The following is a 14134-nucleotide window of genomic DNA, read 5'->3' on the forward strand; positions in this document are numbered from 1 at the left end:
GGAAAAGTGCATTTAAGCCAATTCTAACCCTTTCATCCAAACACCTCTTGGGTTAGAGTTAGTTCAGGATTAGTCTAGAGCTAGAAACTAACTCTAACTTCTAACCAAGTTAGAGTATCCAAACAGGGCCATCGTTGGCACAGTTGCACTTGTGTCATAGCAGCAGTACGTCATCCAAGGCAAGCCAAAGGTTGACCACACCGGCCACCACTACATATTATTTGATAACAGCAACATCATCTAGATATTGCCAACGTACTCTTAAACAGATTAAAAATTGCACATACATAATAAGTTCACACACAGCCCAACTTCCGTTCCAGTGCACGCATCACATTATGGTACTACCGTACCAGCTAGGGACTGTCTTTCTTTCTCCCTTAATAACCGCTAAATAAACAAGCAACACAAACCAAAGCTCGAACGTACCTTACTTAAGCAGCAACAACACTTTTGTGCCTGCGAGACTCGATCGCGTCCTACGATAGATGATCCATCATCATCGTCGCTTATTTATTGGGTCTAGCTAGGCGTCCATGCGCGCCGGGTACCGGTCGATGCAGTCGAGCCACGGGCTGCGCGCCGGGCGGCGCACGCGGCGGACGGCGCGCCACACGGCGCTGTTGCACTTGAAGCCGGACCCGAAGGCGAGCTGCCAGACGCGGTCGCCCCGGCGGACGCGGCCCTTGGCCTCGAGGTAGGCCAGCTCGTACCAGATGCTGCTGCTGGAGGTGTTGCCGAAGCGGTGCAGCGCGGCGCGGGAGGCCTCCAGGTCGGCGTCGCGCAGACCCAGGTTGGCCTGCAGGTGCTCCAGCACGTCGCCGCTCGCCGCGTGCATGCAGAAGTGCTCGAACGCGCGCTTGAAGTCCGGGATGTAGGGCGCCGCGGCGGAGGAGGCCTCCTCCCCCTCCCCCGGCGGCGGAGCGGCGGCCGCCGCCTTGGAGGACGCCGGGAACAGGTGGCGGAACAGCACCCCCGCGAAGAAGAGCAGCTGCTCCGAGAAGGGCAGCACCAGGGGGCCCAGCGTGGTGATGTTGGTCTTGAGCGCGTGCCCGCCCACCTCCAGCAGGTCGCGGCTGATGGACAGGCCCTTGATCCGCTGCTCGTCCTCCTCCTGGTACACCGACCGGAAGGCGCGGTCGTCGGCGCCCTTGTGCGTGCGCACCACGTGCTCCAGCTGGTACTTGGCGCGGTGGAAGTCGCGCCGCCGGTTCGACAGCAGCACGGCGGCGCAGCCGGCGCGGAAGAAGGCGTTCGGGATGAGCATCGACCGCCGCTTCCCCGGGTACCACGTGAAGGAGACGGCCTCCGTGCTCACCACCACGGCCAGCCCGGCGCCGCTGGCCTGCAGCATGTCGCGGGCCAGGTCGACGGCGATGACGCCGGCGCTGCAGCCCATGCCGCCGAGGTTGTAGCTCAGGATGTTGCCGCGCATCTTGTAGTGGTTGACGATCATGGCCGACAGCGACGGCGTCGGGTTGAAGAGGCTGCAGTTCACCACCAGCACGCCCACGTCCTTGGGGCGGACGCGGCACTTGTCGAAGAGCTCGTCAAGCGCCGCGAACATGGCCGTGGAGGCCTCCGCGCGGCCCTCCTTCATGGTGGCGCAGTTGGCGTTGGGCTCGAACACGCAGCGCGGCATGTACGACTCGTCGCCGATGCCGGACTTGGCCAGCAGGCGCGACTGGAACGCCAGGCTCTCCTCGTCGAACTTGCCCGACTTGCGCGCCAGGTCGATGAACTCCGCCTTGGACACCTGCATGCGTTCGTGTTCATTACTGCTGGAGTATGTTATTAGCAGCTGCTAATCCATTCTGTCGACAGTTGAGGAACACGCTGCAGGATCGAATAGCGTACAGCTAGACGTATCCGACCCAACCATGCGTGTACGGCTGATTGTTATTGCGCGTCGCCCGCAACGACCCAACCGTACACAAAACTACAAACTTCTTGTTTAGTTGCAAAGTTCAAAATTCAAAAAAAAATTCGACACCTACATGTCTAAACGAAAGTTCAAAATTCAAAGTTTAGATGCTAATGTACGTGCATTCATGAATGCTACTCTCTGAAAGTTTCTTGCGGCATTTATGGGCCTGCGATTGGTGGCAGCAGCTGGCCGAGACAGTGACCATATTAAAGGACCGGCACAGCTACGGTACTTGTTGTAAATCGTGCGCGCACCGATCTTAAAGCACATGGCCACATGGGTGTGTTGTGTACCATGGCTCGTATACCATACGGCTCCATGTTAGCTGTAATTGGCCTTGCTATATATCCTCCTTTCCAAGTACGTTATCCCTTTAACCTTGTTAGCGCAAAATTATGAGCCATGACTACCTCTAGTTCTTGATCGATTTATCACATACGCATCCCGCAATTGAGTTCCCTTTTTCATTTACGAAAGATGCGTGCGCTAATCTTACAGCAGCAGACCAACGATGCCATGAATGACCAAGTAGTATATATAGGGATACGAAGATGCAACAATAACCCAGCTAATCAGATTAAGCATTTGTTTTTGGCCGGAGTAGTTACGTTCATGAATCTCACTTAATTTGTAACCTACAATTATACCCGTTTGAGTCTAATAAAGTTCGAAGTGACATGATTATTTTCCTTGCATCATCGCTTCCCTGTTAGTATTATGCATGCCAACTCTACTTAGCCGCAAACAACACCCTAACTCGAGACGTTAGCCTGCTGATCCATTTTTTCTTAGTAGATCAGATCAGATCTGATGTGGTATGCATCATGTCTTTCTTGTGTATGCGTGTGTAACATGACAATGAAATGTGTAGTGCATGCAAATTAAACAGGCAAGCAAATCATGTCAAAGAAGAAACAGCTAGCTTCAGGCTTGAAAAGCATGCATGTTTCCTTTTTATTAGTACTAATGGTAGAGGCGAGTAGCTAATAATCTGTGCGGCACCTAGAATAATACGGATGGACAGTTGTGCTTGCATTATATTGCAGGCAAATGAATTAAATCACGCTGCCGGAGTATATAGGACGGGATTATAGATGCGCTTACTACCTTGAGCGCGTCGGCGGGCTTGTAGCAGGCGAAGTCGATGAGGTAGACGGGCCTGGGCCTGGACATGATGTAGACGGAGATGGTGAAGGCGAGGACGGCGAGGAAGGCGAGCACGGTGGCGAGGTCGTAGGTGGCCTCCCCCCACACCTTGGCCCACAGCTCGTCGCGGCTGAGGCTGCCCAGCTCCGCGCCGCACACCAGCACGATGACGGGGATGGTGGCCAGGTACACGCCGTGGCTGATCAGGTAGTGGTACCCGAGGCGCACGTACTTGAGGTTCACCGACTGCAGGAAGTCCGGCAGCCGGCGCCGCACGCGCACCGAGAAGGTCGGCGACCCGGCGTCCGGGCCCGACGGCTCCACGCCGCGGTTCACGATCTCCGTCGACAGCAGCGCCTGCTCCCGCGCCATGGCGCCCTCGCCCTCTCTGCCCTTGCTGCGCACTTGGATGCGGAGCTAGCTGCTGGTCGCAGTGGCAGGAGCAGTGGCGAGTTGAGCAGGTATTATAAGGCTGAGTAGGCGGGCGAGTTGCTGCACATGTCAGCAAAAAGTTTTGTTGGCGGAGAGAGAAGGGAAGAAAGAGAAGGTGGCGAGCGAATATTGAGACGCCGGCGTAAGCGGGCGCATACGTGCTTCCCGATCTGCTATTGGCTGCGTGTTGCTGCGGACCCCGCCAATACAAGCTGCACGTTATTGCTGAGTTGGAGCACAAGTCGCCGGTTAGCAGGCGTATCTATAATCCTTGCTAGTATTGATATAGTAGTACTACTAGCACAGCATAGATCTGGGCATGGGTCACCCGACCCGAACAACCCGACCCAACCCGCCCGAAAAAAACCCGACCCGACCCGACCCGAGCTACGTGGCGGGTGGGCGCGGGCCGTATTTTTTGACCCGCAACAATCAACGGGCCGGGCACGGGCCGTGATTTTTGACCCAAAACCCGACCCAACCCGAAAAACCCAACCCAAAGGCCAAAAAACCCGACCCAACCCGAAAAAAACCCGACCCGACACGCCCGCGCAGGGTGCACGGGCCAACCCGACCCGACCCGGTGATAGGTACGGGTCGGGCGCGGGCCGTCCTATGCGACCCGTGACCCGGCCTTGACCCGACCCGAACCCGACCCGACCCGACATTTGCCCAGGTCTAGCACAGCAGGAGGAGCAGCCGGGTAGGGGAGGAGATGGCGGGTGGGTGGGTGGGTGCGTGGCAGTTAATGCCATTAGAGGAGGCTGGGCAGGGACGGGCGGAGAAGGGGAGATCACTTCGTCGATCAGCCTCCCTTGTGTTGCGGCATGCTTGTGTTGCGGCATGGTGTTATGAGGCTGCCATGTGGGTCCAGCCTGCTGACGAACTACCCAGCGGCACAGGACTTTTTTTGCATGCTCACTGGGTTTTAGGCTGCGTTTAGTTAAAAAAAAATTACGTAGTATCTGTCACGTCAAATTTTTACAGTTGAAAAAATAATTAATTACATAGTCTAACTGATTCCTACTAAATGAATCTAATGATACTAATTAATCTATGATTGGACATTAATTGTCAAATAACAACGAAATATGCTACAGTAGCCAAACCCAAATTTTTTCACCAACTAAACACCCCCTTAGTACCAGCATGAAAAGCACTGGGTGTGCAATTGCATGCATAACATGAGGACTTGGGATTTAAGCCTTGGACATCTTCACTCCATCATCAAAGTTAAGCTAGGTGGTTTGACACATTCATATACAGTACAAATATGATGAGAGAGATACAGCGCTTTGGCTGTAAAAGTTGCAGGTTCCTGTACTTGTAGCGTGTGACCACTGACCACACGCCATGTTTGTTACTTGTGGGAAGAAGATACGCATGCTTTATCCGCATGACATGAGCAGGCGTGCCTGGCTTTCCTTTGAGGGCCTGGAAGTCTGGAACGGACTAGAGCTGTCCGGATTCTCTTAAGAACAATGACGCGCATCCTCATTAGTCATTCCAGACACCCAAAAAAAGAAGTTGGAAGCGAAACGTATGGCTGCACTGAATCGTCATGAACTCTTGATCAGACTAGCATTAGCAGCTGAAAGTGCCCTAGCAACTGCACAGAAGTCGGGTCCATTGACACTCGACGCCGTGAGGTATCGCTGCACTGAAAATGCCCTAGCAGCTGCGAGCTGAAGCGCACGTCTGCGTGGTCGTACTCGTACGTGGAGATAATGTCGGGAGGGGGTGGCGGATCGCGGATGGGCCGGTGCCCGGTGGGTGGTGGAGCCCTTGGCCCTTGGGATCGGCGGCATCCATGCCCATGCCATGCCATGCCGCCTCTCGCGGTCTCGCCTAGCGCCGGCACCTAACCTCGCCGGGGCGAAATGAATTGGGCCTGTCTGGCCGGTTGCTGCTGTGCAGTGCAGTGCAGTGCAGTGCAGCGGCGGTGCTCGGCCATAGCTGGAGGCTGGAGCTCATTCCCCGAGCTGAGAAGACGGCGAGCTCGATCTCATCTCACGGACGGCTCTTAATTAGGTGGTGGTGGTGGTGGTGATGGTGTGGCTCCGCCAAACTGCTTGGGGGACTCGATCGTTCGTGGCATTGAAACCGGACGGTACCATCCCATCTGCCTCAATATTTTTGACAGGTATACATCGCACAAGTATACCCCGAGAATTCAGGAACGCGTCAATAATAATGCCATGCGTCTCTGCTTCTTACAACAAAATTACTGTCAAGTGTCAATAATAAATCATTTCGGATTGTGCACACTGTTTCACAAAATTGCCGACAAGGAAACAGGGAACACCGTGCTCGGCTCGGCTTCATTGGCTCTGAAGAAGACAACTCAGCAAGCCAGAACACGAAGATCTTATGGTCTCAAAAAAAACGAAGACCTCAGAGATTGACAGGCAAAGAGTGACAGCGGCAAGAGCTGTTGCCCATTCATGCCAAAAGCGACGGCTTGATGACCCCAGTCCGCGAGGGTTAACCACCATGCTAGTGACATTTTATCCTTACATCGATGCGAGCAGTTGGTTGGGGGTTCGGCTCGCTACATCACTCGGGAGCTTGCTTTCCCATTGGAGACCTACTCAGATCTGACACACACAAAAAAAATCAGTCACGATCAGGACTTCAGGAGGATAACAATGACTTAATGACAGCAGCAAATGAGACGGTTGAGAAAGTTGAATGTTTCCGTTTGCCCGGTCAAACGCGTGTGTATTCCTTTTTCATGTATCATGTACAGTGATGGGGACAAAGATTAATGTGCATAGTGGATGCCAGCAACAACTTCCAGCCCCCTAAATTGACACGGCGGTTCACACAGTACCTCTTAATGGTACTGCTGCAACAGTTTCAGCTGGAGAGGTGTTCCGATTTCATGATGGCCTGATGGATTTATGGTCCAGACATCCAGGATGGCACACCTTTCTGCACATCAAAAACATCTTTTAGCAAATGCAGGCAAGCAACTAATTCAGAATTCAAATGGCTTGGAAACAAGAATTTTGTTTGATGGGGGGTAAAGAGGATACTCCATTCCATGGCGTCTCCAGTTCCTGTGGAAAAGATGGTCGGCTCTCCGAGCAGTGCCAAGCCATAACGAACCCAGAAATCTGAACGACTGGGGAATATCTTGAGTGTGCCAGTAAGAATGCGATTTTGTCAATCTGATGAACTCCTAACAGCACCGCCATTGTTAGGCTCGGTTCACCATTTCGTTTTTACTGTTCCGAATTTCGTTTTTTTTACCAAAGTTTGACTTTCATATTTTTGAATTTGAAACTAAAATCACCCACTTTCCGGACCGAAATTCGCTTCCCGGTGAGTAGCGAAAACGGGAAAAAGTACCGAAATTTCGGTCTTTCCGACCGAAACGGCGAACCCTGCGTCAAGAATCAGGACTCGTTGCCGTGTGGAGCCTTAAATAAGGAACATGGCGCCCATCCAAATAAGCATCAAGAGGATGGCCGGACGCCGACGGACGGGAGATCTGTAGAGCAGGAACTACATTCATGGTGGCAACGACCCAGGAGGAAAGTAAATGGGGGCGTCTTGCTCCCATGTGGTTGCATTAAGCCGCGCCTCTGATCGCCATGTGAGCATGTTTGCAGAAGAGATGGTGGATCTTTTCTCCATGCGCCGTGTTTGGTTCTTCCCCTGAGAATTTTCTCATAAAAAGACGAATGCATGCATGAAGTACTAAACGAAATTTATTTGCGAACGATAAAGTGACGAAAAATTTTCATGACATTTTTCTCAGGGACAACCAAACACGGCCATGGACAGGCCAGTGAACGATGAAGTGAAATATCTCCTGTTAAAAGACAAAAAGATAAGCACAAAGAAGGAATTTCACATAAGAACATTGCAAATTATTGGTACAAATAAACAGAATGCACATGCTACACCACTTTGTTGTTTTGAAGCTAACATGACATGCATAAATAATACCAGCAATTTCGGCTAAAAACAATAATACCAGCAGTTTAAAATGCCTGAAACAAGGGATTTTTTTCACCTGGAGGCTAGAGGCTGGTTTTCTTTTCTATTTGCTGCACCATAGCACAAAAAAAACAGGTTAATCAGCTCATACTTCACCACACAAAACGGTTAGTTTGCTAGTTTCAGGAAGCACCAAGAGATGTCTAGTACAGTAGGACAGCATCTAATACTGCTTTAAAGCCAGTCACAGAATTTGCTGGGCAATGTAAGGGATGGCACATTATCAGGGGGACGACAGAAAGAAAGATGCCAGATTGCCACTTGCCAGTTAATATCATAACTCCACATACTCATTACTTTTGCTAAATTGGTGAAAATATACACCAGCCAGGAGAAAAGAAATTCAGTTATATGTAATATGAACCCCTTTCTTAATCCAAAAAAAGGAGGATGCACTGTGTGCATGTTTGCAAACTTCAGTGGCACTTGAATCAACCAGAGAAGGAGAGTGTAACCTTCAAAGTACATAGGTTAAAATATAGCCAAATAGACATTCATAACGTGCACAACACAAAGCAAATGAAACTTAAGACTAACAACATCTAGAAAAGCTCTAAAGCAAGACCAGCAAGGAAGCAAATCTAATCACCATATCATCATGAAAGTAGATAGAGCAGATATTAGACATATTAAAGGATAGAGAAAGTGTTGACATATTCCACAAATATTTTACTACATCACCAGTTGCACACTTATTAGTCATTAGGCAATAAATTATAGGTCAGCGTATCATGCTTTGCACACCAAAGTCAAATTAACAAAAGGAGAGTGCAGAACAACTCCAATTGACAGATTATTGCAATCAATTTGTTCATTCATACTATAAAATTGCTTGTATATAAAGTTATCATTAATCAATGACACCGGGAGGTCTACGTGCATGTCTGAACTTCTACTTCATCACTTCCTGCCTTCTGGAGTGCTGAAAGGAAAGCTAAGACTGTTTAATGAATATATCTTGGACAGAATCATAACTTGAGTACAGCACGTTGCATGTTGTCTCATCCATTATTTTCCCAAAGAAGATATCATAGGCCACTGATCTGGTTTTATGACATGAATGGAACATGGTACAAACAAAATTCAACCCTGTCATATCCTATCATTGCAATTTGTTTGTGCTTTGGATAATATTTGGAAGCCCAAATACGTCAGTACCGAGAAAACAATACCCAATCTGCCTCAATATGTTTAAGCTTGGGCTAGAACCTGGAACTCTGGGAAAACCAGCAGCTAGGGAATAGTCTACAATTATATCCAGAGCCTACTGTCAGAAGCAATTTCTTCTGAGTTTTGTTTTAATGAAACCAAAAACAAAAAACTGTGCTTCTGTGCTACACATGCACACCCAACAATTCAGTCTCTGCAAAATTCATCCGTATCCCCTAAATCCATCTCAGAATCATCTGAAATAGAACAGCTATCTAAGATGTCATCCGAATTTTCACTTTCAATGTGCAGTACAGCATCATCACCACCACCACCTAATAAGTAACCCTCTGAATCAGAAGATGCGTCAAATTTACCAAGATACTTCATCCTCCCTCTATAACCAGTAAGTTGAAGGAGCTTTTCCCTCCACCTCACCAATGGGCACTTCTCTACCAATTCTGTCCCATCATATGCCTCTGTTAAGAACACGCTCAATCTCTTCCCCCTCTCAGAAACATAAAAGATGCCATAATGCTTCAAGAGTAACCTCATCAGCTTCTGCGGCATTACAAACTCATGGCGGAAATGTGTAAGGTGATCGGTCACCAGCCTCTTTTCCAACATGAAGCTCAGTATCTCGTGCATTACTGCAACAGCCCTCTTATCAAACTCTGGAGTGCCTGGAGTCAATCCCTTCACCTCCGCATAAGGGGACAGGTAGGTGATCTTTTGAAACTGCTCGGTATTGCCCGTCTTCACATAGTGATGAGCTTTTCCTCGAAACCTATAGTAACTTGTAAAATTTGGTGGGAATTTCAACGGGAACGGTAGCGAGAGCTCTCCTGGAGGACTGGCATTGGCATCACCAGATGATGCGGCAGCCTTCTTCTCAAGCTCAGTGACTGCCCAGTTTGGGTTCCAAGAGACAAGCTGCAGATACTCACCATCCTCCAACCTGACCACCCTGAACTGCTCGGGGAACATGTGTACCCACCGCGTCCGAAAGTCATGAGGAAGCCCCATGTCGCGACGGAAGTGGGCGATCTTGTCGATTGGCAGCCGCCTGTCCACGGACATCATGAGCATCCTGGTGACATACTGCGCGGCCGTGGGTGAGTGCTCCTCCAGCAGGCGCGCCTCCTCCTCGACGAGCGCCTCTGCCTGCGGCGAGAGCCCCGCCCACATGACGCCGCGGCTGTCGCGACACACCTCGAACAGGTGCGGCGAGCGGCGCACGAAGTGGGCCACCTTGTGCGGCTTGACGAGGCCAAGCTGCGGCCGCAGGATCTCGAGGCGCTTGAGCGGGGTGACGTGCTCCTCCTCCTTCTTGAGCGCCTCGACGACGGTGAGCACCTTGGAGAGCACCTTCCAGCGCTCGATGGCCACCTCGAGCGCGTGCACGCGCTTCTTCTTGCTCCGTTCCTTCACGCTGCGGCCCCGCGTCATGCCCCGCACGAGCGCAAGCTGGTACGGGCACTGGCATTGCCACTGGCCCTGGCCCTGGCCCCGGCAGCGAAGCAGCTCGCTCAGGCGATTGCGCGAACATGTTGCGCGCATGGCGTGTGGGGCGGCCAGGAATTGCACAAGCAGAAGAGATCGAGCAGCTGCAGTAATAACTCTATTTTAAGAAGTAGGAAGCTTGGAGGAGGACGCCGAGGACACGGAGCTAGTTGCGCCGCTGAAGGGCGGCGAGAAGAGGAACACGGCACAGAAGGCGGCGGCGGCGGCGGCGGTAGAGCTGGAGAGGCCGACGGGTGACAAGGCCACAAGGGATGCAGAAGAGCTGAAAAGGGAGGCAAGGGCCGCGCGCGTGTTTTGATGTGGTCAGAAACAAGTATCGCAGCCCATTTCTCGATTAGGCTTGTTGGGCTCTCTTCATTTGGGCCTAATCTTAAGCCCACAGCTAACTGTAGAAGAGAAGAGAGACCGCGAAGGCCTAAAAGGAGGAGGTCTCGTAGGTCTTCGGCCCACCAATCAAGTTTGCCCTCTACGTCTCCGATGAAGGCGGTTTTTGTACTCCTTGTATTACTAGGCTACTAGCGACTAGCGACTAGCGTCTAGGACGAGTGCAAATACTAAATGCGGAGTATTTCCTATGAACCAGCGGATTTGCGGCGGAGCCCGCCCCGCTTGCATCCTATGGCCACCGCCGCAAAGGTCGCAACTGCCACTACTGGGGAACTGTACATCGGTACCAGCACTTTAGTGCCGGTCAGATAAGAGCCGGTACTAACGTGCGTGTACAGTACACGACGAGCACATTAGTGCCGGCTAGATTCTAGAACCGGCACTAACGTGTCACCCCCAACGGTCAACAACTCACAGGCAACGGTCAAAAGCTAAGTTAGTGCCGGTTGGGGAGTCCAGCCGGCACTAACTGGGGAGTCCAGCAGGCGACGTTTAGTGCCGGCTGGAACCTTTAGCCGGCACTAAGTTGACTCGTATATACCTCTTCTCTTCTTCCTCAGCCCGACCCATCCATCTGACCGAGCTTCTCCTCTCTCCCACGACGTGTTAGAGAGGAGGTGCCGCCCATTTTTCTCAAAATTTGTGAGGATTTCACCCATCTAAGTGCACCAAAGGTTAGCAGCTTCTTCCACTCTTTTTTTACGGTGTTTATTCTTTTGTTTAATGCTTTCTAGATAAAGAAAATAGTGATTTTAAGGTTCAGGAAAAATAAGCATAATTTTCTGATTTGTTCATTAATTTGAGCAAAGTATAATTGATTTGTTGTTTTTTAGAGAAAGTTTACTAGATAGTTTGACTATGACACATTTAGAGTAATTTTTTTTGAATTATTTCACGGGGACATGTGTATATATTATTATATAAAATTTTAAAGATTTTAAGGATGAGGGAAAATAAGCATGATTTATCAATTTGTTCATTAATTTGAGCAAGGTAGAATTATTTGTTGTTTTTTAGAGAAGGTTTACTATATAGTTTGACTATCACACATTTAGAATGATTTTTTCGAATTATTTCATGGTGACATGTGTATATGTTATTGTGCCAATTTATTTTGCTATTTACTTTAGGTTTACTAGATAGGCGGCATATGACACATTTACAAATTTTTTTCGAATTATTTCATAGTAACTTGTTTTTAGGGATAATGAGCATGATTTTTTTAATTTGTACATAAGTTTCACAAGAAATAAGTTCCGCCGATAATTTGCATATTCTAATTTCTTTGGATAATTTGTGTTGGATGTTGAGACATTTATTTGTGTACGTTCTTTTAGCAACAATTATGCCAATTTGAGATATGTAGAATTGATTTTTGTTTTTATACGGTAATTAATTACATATGGACCGGCAATGGATGCACGGCAGCCGGAGCACCTCGGCATGGATTTAGGGTTTAGATTCTTTTCTCAAGGCGGCAATGGCAAATAGGTCGCCAAAGGGTTTAATGTGTTGTCCATGCAGTGTTTGCGAAAATAAAAAGGAATTCCGAAAAAGAGATACTTTATGGAATCACCAGGCCTTAAATGGATTCATGAGTAACTATATCCTTTGGACCAAGCACGACGAAGTTGGAGTTATGATGGAAGATAATGAAGAAGATGCCGATGATGATAACAACCTTCCGGATTGGGCATGGGTTCATGAAGCAGGTGGCTTTCAAGATGAACCAATGGACGAGGGTGAAGCAAATGTTGCACAAGAGGAGCCACATGATGAGCTAGGTCAGGCGTTGTTTGATGCACAGAAAGACAGTGAGACTGTGAAGGAGGCATTAAAGTTCGAGAAAATATTGGAGGATCACAAAAGGCCGTTGTTCCCTAGTTGCAAACCGGAGCAGAAGAAGTTGGGTACCACGCTGGAGATGCTGAAATGGAAGGCAACTGATGGTGTCATCGATAAGGGATTTGGTGAGCTATTAAAGATTGTAAAGAACATGCTTCTTGAGGGTAATGAACTGCCGTCAACAACATACAAAGCTAAAAATATGGTTTGCCCTCTTGGATTGGACGTGCAGAAGATTCACGCATGTCCTAACGACTGCATCCTGTATCGCGGCGAATATGAGAACTTGGAAGCTTGTCCTGTTTGCAGCGCATTGCGGTATAAGATCAAGCGAGATGATCCAAGTGATGTTGATGGGCAGCCGGTAAAGAAGAGAGTTCTCGCAAAGTTGGTGTGGTACTTCCCTATAATACCACGTCTGAAACACTTTTTTAAAAATAAGGATAATGCTAAGTTGATGCGGTGGCACAAAGAAGACCGTAAGGAGGATCACATGATCAGACACCCAGCAGATGGGTCCCAGTGGAGAAACCTTAACCGAGAGTATCCTCAATTTGACAACGACCCAAGAAATATAAGATTTGCTCTAAGTGCGGATGGAATGAATCCGTACAGTGAGTTTGGCAGCGCTCATAGTACATGGCCCGTGACCCTATGTATGTTCAATCTTCCTCCTTGATTGTGGCTGAAGCATAAGTTCATCATGATGCCGGTGCTTATAGAAGGGCCAAAAGAACCTGGCAACGACATTGATGTGTTCCTGCAATCCTTGATGAATGATCTCTTACTACTCTGGAAAGAAAAAGGTCTACGTGTGTGGGATGAGTATAAACAGGAGTCCTTCCACCTCCGAGCTTTGCTTTTTGTATGCATCAATGATTGGCCTGCACTTGTAAAACATTCAGGACAGTCGAACATGGGATACATGGCCTGCACCCACTGTTATGATGAGACCAATAGCATTTATTTGAAACACTGTAAGAAGTGCGTATACATGGGACATCGCTGATTCCTTCCTACCGATCACCCCCTAAGAACCGAAGGGAAGCATTTCAAAGGAGAGTCCGAAACTCGTCCTAAGCCTCTGTTCCGTAATGGAAAGCGTGTGTTCTCGATGATCAAGGATGTGAAGGTAGTATTTAGAAAGGGTTCCGGTAGCCAACCTGTTCCCAAGGATGACCAGAGACATGTTCCAATGTGGAAAAATAAGTCTATATTGTGGAACCTACCTTATTGGCAAATCTTACAGGTTCGCAACGCAATTGATGTGATGCATCTGTCGAAGAATCTTTGCGTGAACCTACTAGGCTTCGTGGGAGTGCATGGTAAGTCAAAAGACACATTGGAAACAAGGCGCGACATGCAGCAGCTAGTTGGACGACAAGGCTTGCAACCCGAGAAGAGAGACAAAGGACGCCACTATTTAAAACCTGCCAGCTATAATCTGAGCAAAGAAGAGAAGGAAAGTATGTTCGATTGCTTGAACAGTATCAAGATCCCGTCTGGGTACTCCTCAAATATACATGGCAAAATAAATGTGAAAGAGAAGAAAATCTAAAACTTGAAGTCCCATGACTGCCACGTCATGATGACACAATTACTTCCGGTTATACTGAGGGATGTTCTACCGGAAAATGTGAGATTGGCAGTTGTAAAGCTTTATGTGTTCATGAATGAAATTTCGCAGAAAGCAATTAATCCAAATAATCTAATAAA

The 14134-nt window shown here is 48.9% G+C and overlaps 2 protein-coding genes across 3 annotated transcripts; both read right to left on the reverse strand.

Moving 5' to 3' along the window:
- Positions 1–179: 179 nt before the first annotated feature.
- Positions 180–3758, reverse strand: LOC120691140 (3-ketoacyl-CoA synthase 10-like). Of its 2 annotated transcripts, XM_039974128.1 has the most exons (3): positions 3035–3744; positions 932–1756; positions 180–889 (listed from the first exon to the last, which is right to left on the reverse strand). In XM_039974128.1, the coding sequence occupies exons 1-3, from the start codon at positions 3443–3445 to the stop codon at positions 527–529; spliced, it is 1599 nt and encodes a 532-aa protein (XP_039830062.1). In that variant the 5' UTR covers positions 3446–3744; the 3' UTR covers positions 180–526. The 2 variants fall into 2 exon arrangements, with proteins under 2 accessions (XP_039830062.1, XP_039830060.1); XM_039974126.1 differs by having other exon boundaries at positions 180–1756; positions 3035–3758.
- A 4548-nt stretch (positions 3759–8306) lies between these two features.
- On the reverse strand, positions 8307–10473 carry LOC120693123 (protein WHAT'S THIS FACTOR 1, chloroplastic-like). Its single transcript, XM_039976524.1, has one exon. It carries the CDS (start codon positions 10220–10222, stop codon positions 8870–8872), a length of 1353 nt encoding a protein of 450 aa, XP_039832458.1. The 5' UTR covers positions 10223–10473; the 3' UTR covers positions 8307–8869.
- Positions 10474–14134: the final 3661 nt, after the last annotated feature.

This window comes from Panicum virgatum, chromosome 9N (assembly GCF_016808335.1).
Source record: "Panicum virgatum strain AP13 chromosome 9N, P.virgatum_v5, whole genome shotgun sequence".
NCBI classification, from domain to species: Eukaryota; Viridiplantae; Streptophyta; class Magnoliopsida; order Poales; family Poaceae; genus Panicum; species Panicum virgatum.